We start from the raw sequence: 20,604 nt of genomic DNA, 5'->3' as shown, positions 1-20,604 counted from the left end.
GGTTTTGGGGCCGGCGACACCCCGCCACAGCTTCCCTGGGCTCTGAGGTGGGAGAGGTGGGAAACATCTCTGGAAAAAGAATTTTGTGAGACAAATGTATTTCTTTCTACTCTAAAAGCTCCCTCCTTTTTGTCGTGCCACATATGTATGTGCACACTCCTCACACAGCCACATTTCACAGCCCTGCTGGAAGCACCAAATATGTTAAAACTTGTCAGGATGAAGTAACGAGAACGTTTTATGCTGAAATGGGTCAGGGCTCCCAGGCGTGCAGGTAGGTCAGCTGCCACCCCGATGATTCAAGCAGTGTAAGATACAGCCTGCCACAGTGCATCAGGCTGGAGAAAAATTTCCTTCTGTATTTCTTCCTTTCCTCCAGTGCATATCCACATACAGGGTGCCCATTGCCAGTCCAGATTATCCCAATGAAAGTGCTACCACTGACTTCAGGTTGAGAGGAACCCTCAGCAGGTTTATTATCTGGTCTCCCTGAATGAATCAGAATTTTGAATGCACAAAGCAAATACTGAGTGTCTGCCACAGCTATTACAGGAAGAAAAAAAGAATAATGTCACATAATAGTACATTTCTCTCTCAAGAAGCTTTGATGTCAGGAAACAAAATACCCAAGTACAACTTTTTATCTAACTTATTCATCTATGGGGGTTGCCAGAGGAAGATCTTTTTTGCCTCCCAGGCCACCACAAAGTTGAGACACGGAGAACAAGTGATAATCCACATGACTCTTCTATGAAAGTTCTGGATTTTCCAAATGGCCATTTACAGTTACATGTTTATTCATTATTCCAGTCAGTGAGCACTACAAAAATAAATGACAGAAAAACAGAGGTTATGCTAATAGTTCCCAAGTGACTATCAAGAGCATTCAGTTTCAGTCTCTGATGCAGATGACAGCAGACTTTTTCAGGAAGCTAAGCGAAGACACATGTCTTCTTAGCTTCCTGAAAATTATGTGAAATTGCATAGAAGATAAAAATTTTTAACATTTGTATCTATAAAGATGTATCAACAATTCCTTGAATTATTGGTTTGATTCACGACGTTCTCTGACAGACAGCGACCGTAGTAGTTGTAGTGAGGTAGTGAAGAATTTTCCATCAGACCTGAAAAGTCCTTGGGTGAGCAAATACATCTATGACTTACAAAAATTTCCTTCAGCTGAAGGAACAGTACCAAATGTCTGATCTGACACTCAGTCATATTCCATAGTAGAGCATGGACATTTAGATTGGTTTTGTTTATTATTAGAATTTCTGTCTTAAGAAAAAATCAAGTCAGATTCTCTGTACTTGACTAAATACTGAGAATGATGGCCTATTTTACTCCTCTCAAGCACGATTCTCTGAATAATCCAATATGTAGTCTTGGTCCAGCAGTGGTGGAATAAATTATACCTTGCTTTCTCACTGGGATGTTGATAATAGATAAACTGTTCATCAACATTAAATATAACAACCCTTTGTGATTAATCTTTTTTTGCAAACCTCAGAAACTCCTTAACCAAGCTTAAGACACATTGATCAGCCATGCCAAAAATTAAAGCATTCATGGAAACAAAATCATACTGCTGGGCAAAAGTACAGAGTTGTCTTCAACAGAAACCTTTCTGTGTAAGTCTCAGTATCTTCATCATATTATTTGTTATGTGACTTCACCCTGTATTTTTTCTGCTTTCCAAAGTAAGTGAAAAACAATCACTTGGAATGGAAGGACCTTTGATACGTCCATTCTTATGTTCTTCTATATATACCTGTGCCCATTGTGAGTTCATGTCATTCTGTTGAAGTGAACCTGGTGAAGAGGTGGACTGGGCTTTACATATTTACATGTGATTTTCCATGCTATATAATTCACAAAGGATTTTCTACAAAGCTCAGAAAAGTTAATGTGAGTTTTTGTATTTCTCCATCACAGACATTTAACTCTTCACTGTCTTTCTGAACATTCACCTGCAAAACTGCTTCCTTCGACACATGCTTTTTCATTCATTTTAATTCATTTTCATTCAAAGACCCTCTGAAGAATCATAGAATCACAGAATAATTTAGGTTAGAAAAGACCCTTAAGATCATCAAGTCCAACCACTAACTTAACACTGCCAAGTCCACCACTAAACTATGTCCCTAAGCACTACATCTACACGTCTTTTAAATACCTCCAAGGATGGTGACTCCACCACTTCCCTGGACAGCCTGTTCTAGCACTTGATAACCCTTTTGGGGAATAAATTTTTCCTAATATCCAATCTAAACATCCCCTGGTGCACCTTGAGGCTGTTTCCTCTTGTCCAATCACTTGTTACTTGGGGAAAAGAGACTGACACTGACTTCACTACAACCCCCTTTTAGGTAGTTGTAGAGAGTGATAAGGTCTCCCATCAGCATCCTTTCCTCCAGACTAAACAACCCCAGCTCCCTCAGCTGCTCCTCATGAGACTTTATCTCCAGACCCTTCACCAGCTTCGTTGCCATTCTCTGGACCTGCTCCAGCACCTCAGTAGCTTTCTTGTGGTGAGGGGCCCAAAACTGAACACAGGATTTGAGGCACAGTCTCACCAGTGCCGAGTACAGGGGTGTTGTCCCAAAAGTGGGATCATTTACCTGATGTGCAAAACACCAATATAAACACAGAGTCGAGGTATTTTATTTATTTGCTATTTTGCACAAGATAGGGTGCTTGGTGGTAGCTCCACAAAGCTAGCACACTGTCATTCTGTATGCATCAGATTATATACATTTCAGAGAAGAATGAAATTACTTTTTGTTGGTCAAAAGTTGCTATGTAATGTTATTAATTAGTACTTCATCTTCTATTGGTCAAATTGTCATCTCTTCCTACGTAAATTAACACACATGCTCCATGGAGGGGGCAGAGGCAGGTCTTTTTTGTCCTGAATGGAGCTGGTGGTCATGATCTCCCCCTGCCATCTTTACCTTTCCCCCAGTTATTACAGAAAACTGCTGACCTCCTGCCTCTTTTGGTCGTTATCCAACTTTTGGCATCTACTGGTCAAGATGCTCCTCTTTATCAGCCTTCTATCACTCCTTCAGGGTTAATGTGGTTATAAGAATACATCGCTTGTACAAAACCTCATTGCTATATCCTCTTTCATAAGTAACTTTTGCCTAATTCTATTTTGCAAGCCGACTACAGGGGAAAATGCCATCCTTGCCATACATCAGGGGGATAATCACTTCCGCAGTCCTGCTGGCCGTGCGATTTCTGATACAAGCCAGGGTGTTACTGGTTTTCTTGGCTAGCTGGGCACACTGCCAGCTTATATTCAGCTGGCTGTCGACCAACACCCCCAGGTACTTTTCTGCCAGACAGCTTTCCAGCCACTCTTCCCCAAGCCTGTAGCGTTGCATGGGGTTGTTGTGGCCCAAGTGCAGGAGCCAGCACTGAGCCTTGTTAAATCTCATACAATTGGCCTTGGCCCATCGATCCAGCCTGCCCAAATATGGAGAAGCTCACTCCAGTTCTGCAGCTTCTTCATATTTTTCTGTTTACCCGATTTCCTCCTTTCCACAGAAAAGCAGCTTGGGATATTCTTTGTTCTTCCCATCTCTTTCCCAGTTGCACCATGCATCCTTCTGAACCTCTTGTCGCACGCCTCTCCGATACAACACAGTGGGACTGAAAGAGCTGCCGAGCTTTCTTATTCTCATTCATGGTATAGAATTATGTCTCCCCTACATACAGGTACACAAGTCAAATGCTTTGCAGAAATCTATTAGAATCAACTCTCCACTGTCCAGAGTTATGAGATACTGTGGCCAAAGTAAAAATACAGGCACATCTCCTGGACCTGAACTGTTCTCGGGAACAAATGTATAAGCGATATTGCAGCATTGTGCCTAAACTCCTTAGTCTTGCCAGGCCCAAACTGACTCACACAGGATCATCTCAGCTCCCTCTGTAACCACTGCACTGGTTGATCTGCAAACCAAATTGCCTTCCCATGCATAATGGAGAGATGACTATTTGCTTTATCAAGCAAACTGGTTTGTCTCAACTAAAAGGTTATTCAGGCAAAATCTTGAGGTTTTGTTGCAAATAGCTGAACTCAGTTTTTTTCTCAAGAGAGACATTAAGGACCATCAAATGAGAACAATCAAGGTCACTAAGGACAGCCAGGCAACATCTCAGCCATCTCCCTACATGAAAGACAGCAGTAAGACTAAAGCCTCCAACTTACAGCCGTGGAGTTTGCCAAGAACAGTACATGCTTCAGCAAGCTAAAATGGTGGACCTCAGGACGGTTATCTAATCGAAAGTAAACCAAGAAACATGTACTGCTGTGTGCTGAAAAATTTCACTGGTGAGAAGTGTAACACTTCAGGAGGAAAGGTCCTCTCTAACTCTGACACAGTGTCATAAATTGGCTTTTAGGATACAGGACACAGAACTAGTTGGCATTTGAGCCTAAAATTGATAGAAAGTTATAAATACTTCAAATACAGTGGTTTATTTAAACAGGCACACATATTAAATATACCCTAATAAATATGCACTGCAGAAGATCCAACACGTTACAAAACAAGGGTCAGTAGCCACTGGAACGGCGTAGCTGGTGCGTTTTCACTCACGTGAAGTAGGTAAATAGAGATGACACCTCTTCCCATCACCACCAGCAGCTGTGACCAGGAATCATTCAGTGAAATGCCAAGGCTTATGTTACGAAGGAGGCCAGTCAGGATGATTGTAATGATGTCTTCTGGTTTTTAAAGCTCTGAATATTATAAGTAATCCCTGTGATTAATCTAGCTCCATAGGCTTCTGTTTACAAGTCAGTTATTTTGGCTGTCTGTATCAGGAGAAATAACTAGTTGCAGCCAGCTAGGGTTTATTGAAAGTAGGGAATTACTATTTGGAGTGCAGTCTGTTTCTAAAAAGCCTTCTGTATACGACTATGCTCTTTGGAAACACCGAAATTGATCTCTATGACACATCCTATTTGCCGAAAGTTTACGGTACATTGACTCATGCAGTTTTATGTTGTGCTCTGTTTAAAATACTATTTTTTTTGGTTGAGTGGTAGCTGTTTCAGTGGTTACCTTTTGGTTTGATGGTTTGTTTTTATAGGGCAGAGAAAGTTTACCCAAATTACGAGCAGTTGCCAGTACTGCCCGAAGAAAAATGTCATCCTGACATTGATTTCTTTGGGGATGAATCATACAGCTGTATTACTTTTAGCAGTGCTCCCTGTCTAGATTTGTAATCTTTTTTCTTTCTTTTAGTACAAAGTTTGTCACTTGAAACAATTTGTGATGTCTCGTCCTCAGCATATTTATAGTTTTCTCTCTGTTTACTAACAGTTCTGTTCTATGTGTCACTCGTGTCTGGCATAAGCATCATCAGTAGTTCCATTTCAGTATACAAACCCATAATTTCACTTTATATTTTGTCCATATGCATCATTTTTGTGGCTATGTTTTATCCATGATGGGATATTACAAGGAGGCCTTCTTAATGATAGAAACCATAATGCATCCCAAATATAGCACAGTATGGATAACTGCAGACAGGAGTTTAGGGGTATTTTTGGTTTTGACAATTAATGACTGCCTGCATGAAAGCTTTAATGCATTGCATCACGTAAAAAACCACCAACAGAAAACCAACGGCACATTCCTTTGGAGAGTTCCCTTGAGCTCAGCTAATCCAAAGAAAATCAAAACAGCCAAATCTTTAAATCAGCACAAACAGAAAACCTAAGTAATGAATAAAGCTTTATGGATTTCTTCAGGCCAGATCCTCCTCACTTGAAATGTTCCACTTAGGAGGAAAGGGCTGAGGAATCCCAGGAGCAGTAAAACCAAGGCAGCAGATGTTTCTAGTCTGGTTCTAATCCCATGTAATAGAGTAACAGATAAATCATAACTTCTCATTTTCTCATCCCTGCTTTTTTTTAAGATAGCTTGATTCCTTTGTTTCCTTGCTCTATTACTGTGTGACCCTGTTACTTACTATGTATTAAGTGGTGGCTGATGCAAATCTTTAGAGGTATAAAGCCATCATGTTTACCATGATATTTAGAGGCTCTAGTCAATAAATTTCAGCTTTTGCCCTTTGCCTCTTGAAAAAAGACAGCTCAGCATTCAGTTTGTTCCTCACTCACTGAACATGCGCCTGTCCGTACGGCATAGCGTGACGGTGGGTACGGTCATCACATCTGAGGGAGTCGGCACTGAGGACACACTGGCATCCACACAGGGAAAGACTCGCCTGACTCATTACCCACCACAGATCCTCCTTAAAGAAAAACACGTGCTGTCTGTGAATCTCCTCCTGGTGCTAACAGGCAGTCATTCACTTCCAAATTGATTAAGTCTAGAAATCTAAAAAAAAAAAAAAAAAAAAAAAAAAACACTGAAAAGAAGCCTGTTCCAGCTGGGGAATTGGCACAGGCAGCATCGAGCAAGATGCCAGTCCAAATCCACTTCCAGTACTCATCTGTACCCTTGTGAAACTGGCTTCCCACCTCTGCGAGCAGGCACTGCGCCATCCTACTGCACGAGTACCAGGGTGGACAGCCAAACGATCATGCACACGCACTGACTGTGGACAAGAAGGGCATGAATGCAAGCCCAGGGATGTGGATGCAACAGCATGGCTGGAGCTTCTGCACAAGTTCAACAGTTAATGAACAACATCATGAAGCTGGAATCACCTCTGAGATCAGCCAAACAGCCTCCTCCACCGTGTGAAGTCAGTTTTGTCACCAAGGGATCAGGACATATATTGCACAAGAAAAGAAGAGAGAGGAGAGGAAGGAGAAGAGCAATTGGAGATTTCTTAATGATGAGTTGTGCAGTCAGGCTTTGCCTGCCCTTTGCATAGTCCTTATTCTTTTAATTAGGTCATTGGTCTTTGGAAGGAAAATATCTGATCTGTGATGCAGCACTGTGGATGCTTTGTATGGCAAACCTGTTCTGTGCTATAAAGCCAAGGAGCAGTTAATATTAGAGGTAATCTCTTACCATTAACCTAGCTCCGCACAAGTTCAGCTTTATTCTTAACTGCTTCAAGCTGCTTGTGGTCCAAGGGGTACGGGACAAAAACCTGTCAGGATCTAAATTTTCCTCCCAGCACATGCTGCTCTGACCAAACTGCAAGCACCTATCAGATTGTGGCAATATCCTGTCCCTTAGACTGAAAGTGACTGTGAATCACATAATAAAGTTGGAATCTCCAAAACCCTTGGAGAAATGACAATGCTACATAATATTTTACTGACAGTGTTGGACATAGTCCGATGCTGTCCTCAGAAATGATTTAATGTTACTTCTAAACTCATAAATTCTTGTGAACGCTGTCATAAAAACCCACACGTTAAACAAAACCATGCACCAGCTTTTGGTGATGAGAAATACTGTGCTGATTTATAAGCCTTTATTTGGTATCTATACTTATACTGCTGCAGACAGAGAGCAAGTAGATTAAAAAGCAAAGCGGCCAAGCAGGTGTCACTTCCTAGGCAGGGATGACACAAACAAAAACTTGATTTTGAGGGAATCCTGCCTTGGGGAAAAACACTGGAAACTCAGTGGTTCCCAACAGTTCACATCAATGGTAAAGTAATTACTATTCATAAAACTTTTTATAAGCCCTATAGCTAATTTTTTTCCTTGCCAGGGGTGGCTCATCAGCAGTTTCAAGTGATGTGAATTACTCTAAATGGTAGAAGTCACTGCAGTCCTTTTATCCAGTCTGTGCTAGTGTTGTACTTTATATGTTAAACTACTGTTAAACTAAAACCCAGCCATAACGACACCACATTGTATACCTAAGCAAGTATCCACAATTCAGAGACATGCATATGAACTGGGGACTGGAATACAACCTTCCAGTTTCCAAATCACAGGTCAGAACTCCAGGGGTACTAGCAATGATCAGAATTGAGGAGAAAAATGCCTTCACTTTTTTGGTTTTTCTTCATTACACAAAACTTGAAATTGTAAAAGGTCTAATTAATTAGTAGGTTAAAAAACCCAAACAAACAGATTTCTGAATATGGACTGAGTGAAGGGTTTTTTTTTTGCTTTGATCTTGTTAGGCTGTCAAGCAGAAAATACGTGACCATCATCACCCTCCCTCCCCTTCACTAGCAAACAGTTTGGCACACAACAACTAGGAAGGTGGGAGAATGAGGTTCAAAACTTTCTTTTTCTTGCCAGAAAGACACCCACGCAGACATGAAACCAATGTTACAATACACATTACAGAACACTGCATCCCAAACACCAGGGAAGCAACTCAGGAGGTAAGAGTAGAGTTCACTGAGCAGGGCAGATGTCTTGAGGCACATTTGGTAGCAGGGTTCAGGCAGTAACCAAGGCCAGGAGCTCTGACAGCAGCAAGTCAGTCCCTCTGAAGCAGTCGGCAGCTCCTGTCACCACTGATGGTGTTCAACAATATAGCCAAAAAAAAAAAAAAAATAAAGTCTGGAATGCTTGTTTTAGACTATGCATATATTATCACATACCTATGGCCTAGGAGGGAAGTCTTCAAGCTTTCTCTGGTTTCCTATGGATCCTTCCTTGTCCACTGTGTTTCCCTCTCTCTTATCTTCCTCACACCCTTGCTTTCCCTTTTTTCTGGATGAGCTCGTAAGTCTTCCAGGGCAGGTAGCTGCCTCTTGGTTTGTTGGGGCTTCTTTTGCAAAGTGCTGAAGAAGGTGCTAAAAGTTGTTCATCTCTGGCTCTGTATGGAAAGTGTGCAGCAGAGTTTGAACTGAAAAAGAAGAAAAAAATGAGAAACTGAATAATTATAAATCTATATAATCTATAAATATGCGTGTTCAACAAGAAGGTCAAATGGGTAATGCAAGGCACAGCAGCTGAATGCTAGGAACAGGAGACTGAGACCCTGTAGGACTGACAGAGCTTGTGCTTTGAAGTTTTATCATTGCCCTGCACAACAAACAGGTTTCATATAGGATCCACAGGTCAGCACATCACCTAGGTACCACTTGCTCATTGGTATGTTTTATCCTGGGCACAAGCTTAGTGTCTGCCATCTCTTGTGACTATGTCTTCTACCCCTCACACAGCTTTCTCTGGAGTACCCCACACCGCTCACCCCTCCACGGAGGGGTTGTGAGGGATTTGGCAAGCAAAGCTCAGCTTTGCAGTAACACAAGCTTTCATACAAGGGCTATGTCAGTCTGTACTTCAAGGTAAGTGACTTTTCTGTTCTCTTAAAAAAATGTTAAAGAGAGCAGGATCAAACTTTTTTCCGTTTGTTGTGGTGGGGAGTATACCTGTTCTCTTGGGGCAACTTGGGCACAACTTTGCTGCTAATCCCTACTATAAACTTAGAAAGCAAATGCAAAAGACTGCAGGCCAGTCCTATTTCAGTCCACAGCATTGTGTTTAGGCCTGTTTCTAAATATAAATACTTTAATTAGCCATGCAATTCTCTGTTTAATTGCTTACATGATTTTTTTTTTTTTTTTTAAGAGAGGAACCTCAAACCAGAATGGGGACATAACTGGGCAGGACAGAAGTGTGATTCCAGGCAGAACATTACATTTGGTCCCTATTTCTGCAGCCCAAAATAACAGCTCTCCAAAGAGCATCAGGGATGTTCAAATTCCAGAGCCAGAACTAAGCTCTGTGGCTCAAGACATGATGCGATCTCCAGGAGGAGAGTGAAGAACTCTAAAATACAGAAATGCCTGAGATAAAAATGTAAAAATCTGAGGCTGGGTACATGCCCATAATCTCTCATGTGTAAACAAACAGTTAAATTTGTGTCAGGGAGCAGCATGTTCAGTTTTCTGAAGAAGACGTGTTTCCCAGAAGGAATTACATAAATATTTATGAAAATGAAGCAGGAAATATTTTCCCAGGGTAGGACACTGCTCAGCACTGCATCAGGTCAGCAGAAGCCAGGGTTTATTTTGTCAGTCTTCCCCTGGAACGGAATCATTGCCCTCTTGTTTGCAAAAATCTGTTCTGACACAGGAAGAGGCTGCACTTAGATAAACACAATTACAAACCACACTGAGTATTTCACTTTCTATCACATCTCTGAATGCATACATGAATGCCTGACTTTTTTGGACAGCTTCTCTGAGTGCGTGGAACACAATAGCAATACATGTCTGTCTCAGGCCTCTCAGGAAGGCTGAAGACATATGAGTAAAGTCTTCAGCAGAACAGAAAGCCTGCAGGCTAACTGTCAGAGAAGCATTCTCAAAGAAAGTGTTCACAATAAAAGTGCTTATGACACTTCACTGTGAGCCAGTAAATTCTTGAAAGTGCAAAAATTAGAAACGCAAAGTTGTGATGCCGTGCTACCTGAGTGAGCTGAAGTTACACACAACTGAGGTCTGCTTAAAAAACGGGGTACAGGGTTCACTGCCGTACCTCATAAAGCCTCCAGCAGCTCTCCAAATCTGTGGTCTACAACTCAAGCTCCTTCTGAGATTTCGGTGCTGAAGTCTTTGCTCCCTGGGCACCAGCTGTCTCTAAATCCCTCCTGCCTCGCAGCAGACACTTCCAGCTGGAATCTGGGTCAGCTTTTCTGTTTAAGAGCTAAAAGCTGAGGGAGGCAGGAGTGGGAAAGGAATGAGTATGCCAGAAAGGGGTTGCAAACTCTAAAGCAGACCTAAGGTTCTCCTAGAGTGCCAACCCTGTGTCAGAGCAGGGATTGCTCACACCCATCCCTCAAGGTATGAGAGTCAAACTGACTAGCAGGAAGCCAGGGAGATCGCAGTTGATAGGGGAAGACATACTTCTACACTGCTGAGACTGATGAAGTCCCTCAAATATCCAACAAGAATTACCTTAAAATCATTAGAGTCCTACAAGCTGTGTTTACTGAGCATAGGAGCAAGGAGATTTTGGAGAATTTTGTTCTTAGTTTGGTTCTTTTTTTCAGTTATTTGCAGGCACATCAAGGTCTAGTCATTGTTTATATCTTACTCAGAGGAACAACTACTGGTGGAGACTGTGTTTACGGGCTCGAGTAGTCATTGCGTGGTGTCAAAACCAACAATGACATTTTACAAAATAGCCCTAAGATTACTTTCCTCCCTACACTTGGCAAACCATGTTACTGCTTTTCCTCTTCCTTTCTCCCTAAGCTTTGCCACCATGATTGATGTACCCAGTGAGACAGGCTGAAACACTCCAAATCATCACTGATACTAGGAGAACTGAAATCATGTAGCATCCCAAAGCAGATAAATACTCTACTTTTTTTTCTCTTACTTCAGATGTCCCCAGGTTTGTTTAGTATAGTAAGGTACAAAAGAGGAAAGTCCTCCTTAATACTAAAGTTGGATTAGAAAGATGTCAGTGGACTCTCAGCCCTTGTGGCTGAATCAGCCCATGGTAATAGGCAGGATATATCAGCCTGGAGTACAACTACAGCATCTGCGACTCTACAAATTATTAAAACTGGCTGGAGATCTGCCCACCTTTTGACAAACACTATTTCAGGATGTTGTCTGTAGTCCTTATAGTCTAGTGACTACAAACTACTGAAGTCTGAAGTGAAGGTAACACAAATTACTAAGGAAGTACTTAGACTCCAAGGAGGCAATGGACTACACAAAAGTGACCTGACTACTGCTCCACTCAAAGCAAAGAATCTTTCAGGATTTTCTTTTGTGTCTTCTCAGGGTTTCCTTGTAACGCCCCAGGAAACATTCGCTTTACGTCTTTTATGTCTGGACAACCCTGCTTAGTTTGTTTTTCTCTCTTGCTGCAGACATTTCTCTAAGCCCGATTCAATAAGAATTAACATGCACAATAGGCAGTGTGCCTCATTAAATCTCCATCACCAATTAAGCTGCTTGGAGATTTTTCAGTGAAACTGGTTTGATAAATACCAGTTTGCCAAAATCAAAGCTTTTTGTGCTAGTATATCAGTTTTGATGAATTGCCTCTTAAGGCAGGTTTCCTAGCTCCAGGACAGGATTTCTGGTCCAACACACAGGAAGACATAACTGATTAGCAAACAGCCTTGTAATAAGGCAATATAACCTTGCGGCTTTAGTGCAAACACTGGTTTGAATTAGGCAGAGAAAGAATTTGAATCTGGATCTCCTACATTTTAAGAAAGTGCCTACATTACCAAGCTCTTGGATATATTAAGCTTCATTTCTCACTGTGTGTTTAGGGGTTTTGTGACTTTAACAGAGGAAAAAAAAAAAAGTAGGGTCTTGATCCCTTTTCTAACATGGAATGAGAACATCTGAAAATGATCACAGCAATTGCAGTATCAGAAAAATGTTCCCTGCTTAGTCCTGGTCAGTGACTGAACTGGTTAAACAAACGGATTCTTCTTTCACTTACACTTACCCGTCTTTATCCCTGATAAATAACAAAGAAGTCACTGTAAGTCTCTCAGTACTGTGGAACAGATAGCATCATTCACGTCAGTTTGGCAACACTTCCCAAAATGCCTCCTCCAAAGCTTAAGTACACTAGCTTCCCACTCCTACGCTCTCTATTCTTGCTCTTACATTGACCTTCTGCTCACAAAATGGAAAGTGAAGAGAAGAAAAAGATAAATAAAACAAATTTACAGTGTACAAGTCAGAGGCACAGTGCCCAACGCAAATCACAGAGGAACAAGTTTATTCCTAGTACAACTCTATCCATCTATAATCCTGGCTTTCTCTTTCCTCTCCCTCTAGCTATGGTGTATCCGTTATTAAGGCCACATTTGAGGGTGTTAGTTAGATGACATTTTTTAGGACAGAGACCACTATTTCTGAAAAGTACTGTACACAGTTTAACAAAAAAGAAAAGTGTTTTAAAAACCATGACAGTCTGTGGACAAGCTAGAAAGAAAAAGGGAGAGGAGTGTCTTGACGCCTCTTGGGACTTTGGCCAACATTTCATCCCAGATGAAAGCTTGAAATCAAAGCCTTCCTTCAGCCTTTAGGAAAAGGTATTCACTTTTAAATCAGTACTCCTACTTTTTTTGGTCTACCAAAAGGCTAAAACATTGTAGGGCTAAGGAACTGATACTCTCTTAATGAGGAAAGCATCTCAAAGCTACTACAGGAAATAATTTTTTTTTTTGCCTAGAATGGAAAGCAAACATGCGCTCTCACACACTGGGCAGTTCAAAAGCACACTTCAGCTTTTTGAGTAGCTATATCCTTCGTTGTGTAAGAAACCTGAACTTAATGAAATTCCTGGAAAGATTACAAAAACTCATTCCCCTTTCTTTTCTGCCAGGCTGCCTCGAATGGTCTGCTGTCCCTGGTTACTGTGGTGTCCTGAAGAGAAAGCAAGAGGCTTTTCTAGGAAGAGATTGCACATGGATGGGTATCTGTCACAGCTCCTTCCAAAAGTCTATATAGTGGTTTTGCATGCCAGCTGTTCCTCCGTCCAGGAGGCCTCCTAGACCTGGTTTCAAAGTCCCAGCACCCAACTGAAAACCTGACAGGTACCTCATGGAGATTTGAACCAGCAGCAGCTTCCTGGATGACCCAAAGACAATGTTGTGTTGGGACCTAAGCTATCCCGCTGTCCTGATGGATGGTCTCTCCCAGCTAGCAAGAAGAGGAGAAGGGTGGTCTGGGAGGAGGTACTGCAGTCATTCAAGCTCATCCTACTCTGTGGCTTCAACCCTGAAGTCTGCCCTTCTGTACTGTGTCTACCAATGTAATCTAGGCGTGGAGCAACTGTTGTGGAGCAGTCTGTAAGCATAAAACCATCATTTGTGGGTTTCTGGCTCAAACACCCATGGATGACATCAACTTTTCAATCCCTGCTCTGGGAGCTATGGGTACATGGCACACAAAAGGTGTGAAATAGCACCAGTGACTTCCACCCACAGCAGACTGGCAGCTTGTCCGTTGTCACTAACAGTCTCCTTGGAGGAAAGTTTTTGTGGAAAATTCTCTCTATATGTTTTATGGAGTCTGTGTTACTCTTCCAACACAAAACCAGCCACAATTATCCTATAACTAATTAGCACTCGCTTGGACACAATACTGAAGTCTTTTGTCTCTTGACTAAGTGAAAAGCTGGGCATGAAAAGTGAGTGCCAAAAGGAAAAAAAATTACAAAAGAGATATCCCCATATATTGAAGAAATTTTCCATGGCAAAAGCAGCTAAACATCTCACAGATAAGAGATAAATTGGAATAAACAGCTGTCAGTGTTAAATAAATATCCTGGATAATGTGCAGGACAGAAATAACTACAGCATCGTTGAACTCCTTTCTTCACTTTATTTAGCTGTTCATGCATGTAGCTCCTAACTTTGCACTGCTTCAGTTAGAGGAGCATTTATTTTTGAATCAGCTGCATTTGTTAAGACTGTAACAACGAAAGGCATTTCCTGAGAAGCTGCAAGGATGAGCAGCAAGAAAGAACAACAGCTAAGGAAATACAGGACTCTAGTAGTGCTTTTTATCTTCCAAGTTCAGATTTTTGGTTTTGATGTTGACAATCGACCTACAACAGATGTCTGCTCGACACACACAATTTTACCTGGACCAAAAGGTGAGGAATATCAGGTTGCTAATGCTGGGACCAATAGTGATAAAGGCTGATTTTTAAAAAATAGAGACCTGGAGGGCTTGTGGCATGGGCTGGGGATGAAAGATGTGAATTATTGCAGACTGTACAAACATCTAGAAAAGTAGAACTGTGATGGGGGAAACTGATACAGCAAGGAGGTTTGAATTTGCTTTTGTTTAGTTTCAGTAACAGGGTCACATAGCCTCATATAAGCTAGAGTTGTCCTTTTGCATCTTTCTCCAGCCACATAACTCTTCTCTTGCTTCTTGTATTCATCACACAACCAGTACAGCTAGCAGCCATAAATTGAATGACTTTTTCTAAAAGTAAGCACCTATTGTGAACTGTCAATGGTTCACTTTGCACCTATAGGTAGGGGGAGATATGCAGTGTTTAAAATGACTGAACTGTCATTACTTCCAAATGCTTACTTGTAAACACAGCTCTGCTGCATTCATCAGACCTGATCCAGCAGCTCCTGTTGAATTAAACAGGACCTTCACTACAGATTTCAAGGAGAACTAGATCAGCTCTGGCATGTGCAGTTCTTTTATCATCAAAACACTTTGCAAATGTCTGAAACCAAATTTTCTGCATTAACTTACTTTTTGTGTAACAAAACTAACGTCAATGGAATTGCCTGGAGCATACCGCAGCCAAAAATTAGGTCCATGATGTACAAATCTATCTTGCAGTGACAGCTCTAAAATATGTATTCCACACCATGGCTATTGCAGTTCGAACTATTGCTTTCTTTTTAGCAATTAATTGTATTTTTCTATAGGTTACCAAGAGAAAAAAAAATGCAACTGTTTTAAATTTTAAGCAGAAAAAAGATAATCAAGTAAAAAGCATGGCTACAGACTCGTTTGTTTTTATGACAGATTATTCAAATGCATGTTGCTTAAAGGACCATTTTTAATCAGCAAGTTAATTTCTTTATGATTACAATCCAAGCTTAAACTTTTGCTGCCACAGCATAAATGCAGAACGATGTACCGATCCCCAAGGGAGCTAGTGGGAGTTTGTTTAGTTAGTATCTGAATAATGGCAGGCTGGAGAACAAAGTTTGACAGAATTGTGTTTAACAAGTCACAAGGCTAATGAGGTGGTCTGGTGACAATATGAGAGTAGCTAGGTCTCCAGCTGGCTTCTGTGGTCTAGCTTGAATAGGGAGCATTTAAAGGTTGGATATTGCAGTTCTTTGCAAGTGTGATACTGAGAAAGTCAGTATTTAGTCATTAGCAGTCCTACTGCCTCCTGGCTGACACCAAGGCACAAGAGGAACCAAACTGTATATTTTCACTGCCCTCACTGCTACTTTAAAATTAGACTATGATGCCCAAGATTCATGATTGGTTAAAGGAGTATCGAGTAAATCACCCCCAAATTACTGGCTCACATCCACTGCAGCTCATCAAGTACATTTTGCAGTCTATGTGGCACGATCCTATAGACTAATTTCAGTTCCTACCAGAGCTGAGCTCATCCAGGACAGTTACAAGTGGCTGTAAATGGCACTGGTTGTTGTGACTGCCAGTCAGCTAGGCAATTCAAGGCTGAGTAGGGTGGGTGTGTGAACTACCCTGCTACTCCTCAGGCATCCCTTGTAGTCAAGGATGAAGCATGCTGACCTAATACGGCAGAAGAAAGTCTGTCCTGTTGCCAGTTTTCCTCTATCCATCTTATGTCTACAGACTCTGAGCACATGATCCCAGCCTACAGCCACACCACAGCCACAGGCAACACTTTGCTGCTCAAACTTTAACACTGACAATGGACAAGCCTCTGACTTCTGTTGCTGTAAGTTCTATCTTGTTGTGCCCCGTTGTCCACTATTCTCCTGAAAATGGGTTTTGACACACCCTGCACAACTTTCATCCCCTGACCTCCATCTGCTCAGCTTCTTCAGCTATGGTAGAACATGGTGGTGTTCCCACAAGACAGAGATGCTGAGCTTGCACAGGACATTGGTCAGCTTTTTGTACCTTCACAGGCCAGATTCCTGTTGTGGTAATTTCCTCCTTCCATATGAATACGGGAGTGTCTAAAGGGCCAAAGCAACTAGAAGTGCAAGGAATTAAAAGGTATTCAATAGCTGTAAGACTTCCTACACTGCTCCACCTCACCTTTCCCAGTGCAAGGCACCAATTGTCCTGTAGGCTAGATCCAGTCTGTGAGCTACAAGTGGGATGGTGCCTGGGGCTATGCAGCAGCAATGCTGCTGTTCCATGACACAGCACAATGGAGAGGAGAAAGCTGAGGGAGAAGTGGAGTTGTTTGGAGAGGCTCAGAACTTATAACCCGTTATTTCTCGCACTGTTGGAGGTTGCATTACTCCATTCATCCTCTAGGCATTCACAGTTGCTACAGGAGCAAGCACCCAATCTCTCCTCATGCTCACTCCGAAAATCACCTGTTCAAAAAGGGTCATTAGTGTTGTGAAAACTGGCCGCTTCTTGTACAAGCCACATGTAATTTGTCCAAGTTAATGTGTGCAAGCCAAATTCTTCCCCTTCAGAAATATACTCTTTATTATTACGCTCACATGTGAGATGTCACAAGAGAAGTATGATATGAGTGATGGGATGAAAAGAAAGGGTAATTCCAGGATGATTATCAGGAAAGCCTTCAAACTGGTTGTGACAGTCCCACCAGCTCCCAAAAAGCTTGAGGCAAAACCAGAGGCCTTTGTGTATAACACATTGAGCCAGAAAATACTCCAGAAGGATGCAGTCTCCCAGGAAGAGAAAGAATGCAGTAAATGTGCTGTAAGCCTTTTGTACTTTCTGTTGCAATGAAGGAAGTCAGTCTGAATTAAACTGCTCAGCCTTAGAAACGAATAGGAGTTTAAGTCTGACCTCTGGTGGTTCTGCATGATGCCAACCAGGTGCCTTGCAATCCCCTCCATCTATCTGCTGCTTTCCCATCGCCTGTGCAAGCAAATAAAAGTTGAAGTCTGTTTGTAAAAAAATTATGCAAATAAATTTTCTACATATGTACTCCTGGAAAAGGAAAAAAAAGAATAAGGGAGAAGCAAAAGCTGGCAGTTGTCTCCCAGTTTCCTTTTGTAGGTCTCAGGTCTCTTCTCAAAAAGAGGGGATTCTTTTTAATGAACATAGTCCTAGTACAATGGCTGTCTTGTTCTGCCTTCCGGAAAAAGCTTTTGAGATACACACCAAGATGGCTTATATAGAAGTTAAAACCAGAAATGTGTGAGGCATTTTGTAGGACCCTTATTTGAAATACCCTAGGAAAGAGATAGAAAAAAAAAAAAAAGTGTGCTTTGGACAAAACCAGATTTTCAGTATTCGTAACTAGTGACTTGTGGTGTTTGACTGAGATGTTCAGGAACAACTTGCTCTTAGCTGGACTGCTTTGGCACAGGACCTCTGAAAACTTACATTAGGTAATGTTGATCCACAGCTGAATAACTAGGGCAATAAAGGCCAAGTTCTGTAGTCCATTGACTTCTTGGGTCCAGAGAGAACGAGATCAAGAATAAACAAAATGACTAATTTCCCAGGGCAGCCAGTGCTTGGCCTAGCAAAATTAGCCATGGCCCTGTTGCTTACTTTCCACCTTTCCAAGCCTGGAAGCAGGCTGTCTGTTGCTGCTGCTGAGAGAGGAACTGGGACTGTGGGGAGGAAGCAGCTAACACAGTGAGAGCAAAAGCACCAGCTGTTGGCCCATGCCCTGGCTGCAGCAGGAACACCAGGCTGTGCTCCCCTGGGCAGTGTCCTGGCTCTGTCCTTTCTTCCCGCCTGTCTTCACCTGGAGACTGCAAGCTCCGTTTTGTCTAACCTGCAAAAGAAGTTTTAAGTGGGCTGTTGATATAGATGGGATGGGATCTGACCTGGTCTGAATAAATAAAGAAGCAACAACATGAGGGCAGAAATAAGCAGAGGACCCCAAACTTTGACTCCTAAATTCCCATTAAAGCATAAGCAGGGGCAGAAGAAGGCCAGGGAGGGCGCTGGCTCTGCAGACGCATGGAGCATGGCTACAGGTCTTGAGTCAGATCCAGGCTGAGAAACTGGAATGAGATGAAATCTGAAGAACAACGGGAATTTCCCATAGCATTTTACATATAAAACATTTTATGATTATTTCTGACAAACTATGCTTATAAACTCTGTGACATTGGCTGGCGCCTTAAAATAGCATTTATTGTGGTCTCCAGTGTAGCTGTCCATCTCTCGGCTTCAATTGCACTCACGCAATTTCACTCTTGGAAAATTTCAAAACTCTCTCAGAAACCAGATATGCTGTTACCCACATTTCCTTCCGAAAATATAAAAAGCCTTACCACACGCTATAGGCTCTTCAAGCCTATAACTAAACTTCCCTCTTAGAGCATCATCTTTGATCTGAAGAGCTCTTTAATTTCAACACATAGTTCTGTTTTTCATGTCTTTTAGACTTCCCCATTTTAGAAGTTTCTGAAGCTTTTCAACCCAAGTTACAAAGCATGTATGTGGGGACTTAAATACATAAATTCAGTGATATTGAGTCCGTATTTCTTACCAGTGTCAGTCTGATTCCTTGCTGAAGCCATGGTAATCCATGGATCTCTGAGATCACAACAGAATGGCTGGGGAATAGGCTGGGAAAATTAAATTGGGTAGACCAAGTGAAAAGAGAATCAAGATAATTTAAATTATTTCTGTGTCATTAAAGAAATAATGTGTGTCCCAGTCATGCACAAAGGCCCACACTTTCAAGTAATACAAGTCAGCAGAGCTTCACTGAGCCTGCTTGGGTAGGCTTGGGTCTGGTCATGCAATGCAATCGGAGAAGAGGGTATTTCTACTGAAGTCAGTGGCCATTTATAAGTGGAAAGTGGAAAAGCAAGCAGATAATCCAGTTTATTCTTGAAGATTCTTTCCACTTCTCCAGGGAAGGTGACTGAGCCCCTGTTGTCTAATTCGGAGCTGGGTGAAAAAAAGACAATGTGTCCAAGAACTTGTGAGCAAAATGCTTTATTTCTCACGGTGGAACCTGTGGAGCCCTGCATGTTGCTGCAGGGCACCTGGGGAGTGGTTATTGGTGCAGTTACACACTACAGCTGCGCTAGTTTGTCAGGGTTTTTTGCCAAAAGGGGAAAGCCAACATCTTTTTCATCTCCCACTCTGAGCATGTGGTCCTTCCTTCACCTTGTGCTAGCTCTGCTGTTTACTTATCAGACTTTTCACTGAGCTGATTCAGCTCACTCACTAACAATGGGTATTTACCTTATTGATATTCCTCTGTTTAATGCACTGAATCCTTCAACACAGGGTCAGAAGCGTGCTCGACATCAGGCAGAGAGGAGAGAGGAGTGCAGGTCAGTGCTGGGGGCTGAAGGGAGGAGGAAGGAGAGGGAAGAGAACATCGTGTCAGATAGGCAGAAGAAGTCAGGAAATCCTGCCCTCACTAGCCACATATAGCTTGAAAGCAAGAATCCCCACTGCTACGCGAAATGTGCTAAGGATCTGAAAAACACTGAAAGTGAAATCAGAGGACATCTTGAGGCTTTCCATTGATGTAGCTGTGACGTGCTTGTACACTGGAGAGACAAACTAGGCTGCATTTGCCTGTTTCTCGGAGCCTGTGACTCCCTCTGGTGACAAAACCTCTCAATAGAGGTTGTGGGCACAGAAGTGCTGCGAAGGTCCACCGCGGGCTACAGAGCTAATCCTGTGGCTATCTGCAAGGCTCTTCCAGGAGGGCAAGGCATTCAGCTGGTCCTGGAGGAGTCTCAGAACTTCAGAGTTATGCAAATGTCCTTGTCCCTTTACATTAACACCCAGGACAGGCAGAATCACCTGCACTCTTCACACTCTGTCTGTGGAGGTGGGGTGGGGGGGTCCCTACACCACCTCAGGTGGAACTACAAGCACGAAACACAGAGCCCAGCAGAACTGCCTCATGCATGATCAGAGGGTAAAAACCACATAACAGATCATGTATAAAAGCTTTTGTGGTGGAACATTGCCTATGCCTAGGAATGGTAAATGCATCCATGACTTGGGGAGTCACTAAATGTATGGGAGCAATTTAACCTGAAAACCTCCGCTATTCGTGAATATAAGCCAGATAAATT

The 20,604-nt window shown here is 42.2% G+C and overlaps 1 protein-coding gene across 1 annotated transcript in view; it reads left to right on the top strand.

The window, feature by feature from the left end:
• Positions 1-14,054: 14,054 nt before the first annotated feature.
• Positions 14,055-20,604, top strand: part of COLEC10 (collectin sub-family member 10 (C-type lectin)) — a 17,943-nt gene continuing 11,393 nt past the window's right edge. The window contains exon 1 of the mRNA XM_010087494.1: positions 14,055-14,501. Within this exon, the coding sequence (XP_010085796.1) occupies positions 14,354-14,501 (148 nt within the window). The 5' untranslated portion in view covers positions 14,055-14,353. The remainder of the gene's footprint in view (positions 14,502-20,604) is intronic.

This window comes from Pterocles gutturalis, unplaced genomic scaffold, assembly GCF_000699245.1.
Source record: "Pterocles gutturalis isolate BGI_N339 unplaced genomic scaffold, ASM69924v1 scaffold13726, whole genome shotgun sequence".
Taxonomy (NCBI): domain Eukaryota; kingdom Metazoa; phylum Chordata; class Aves; order Pterocliformes; family Pteroclidae; genus Pterocles; species Pterocles gutturalis.
Note: the sequence above shows the minus strand (reverse complement) of the source record. Positions and strands in the feature narration are given on the sequence as shown.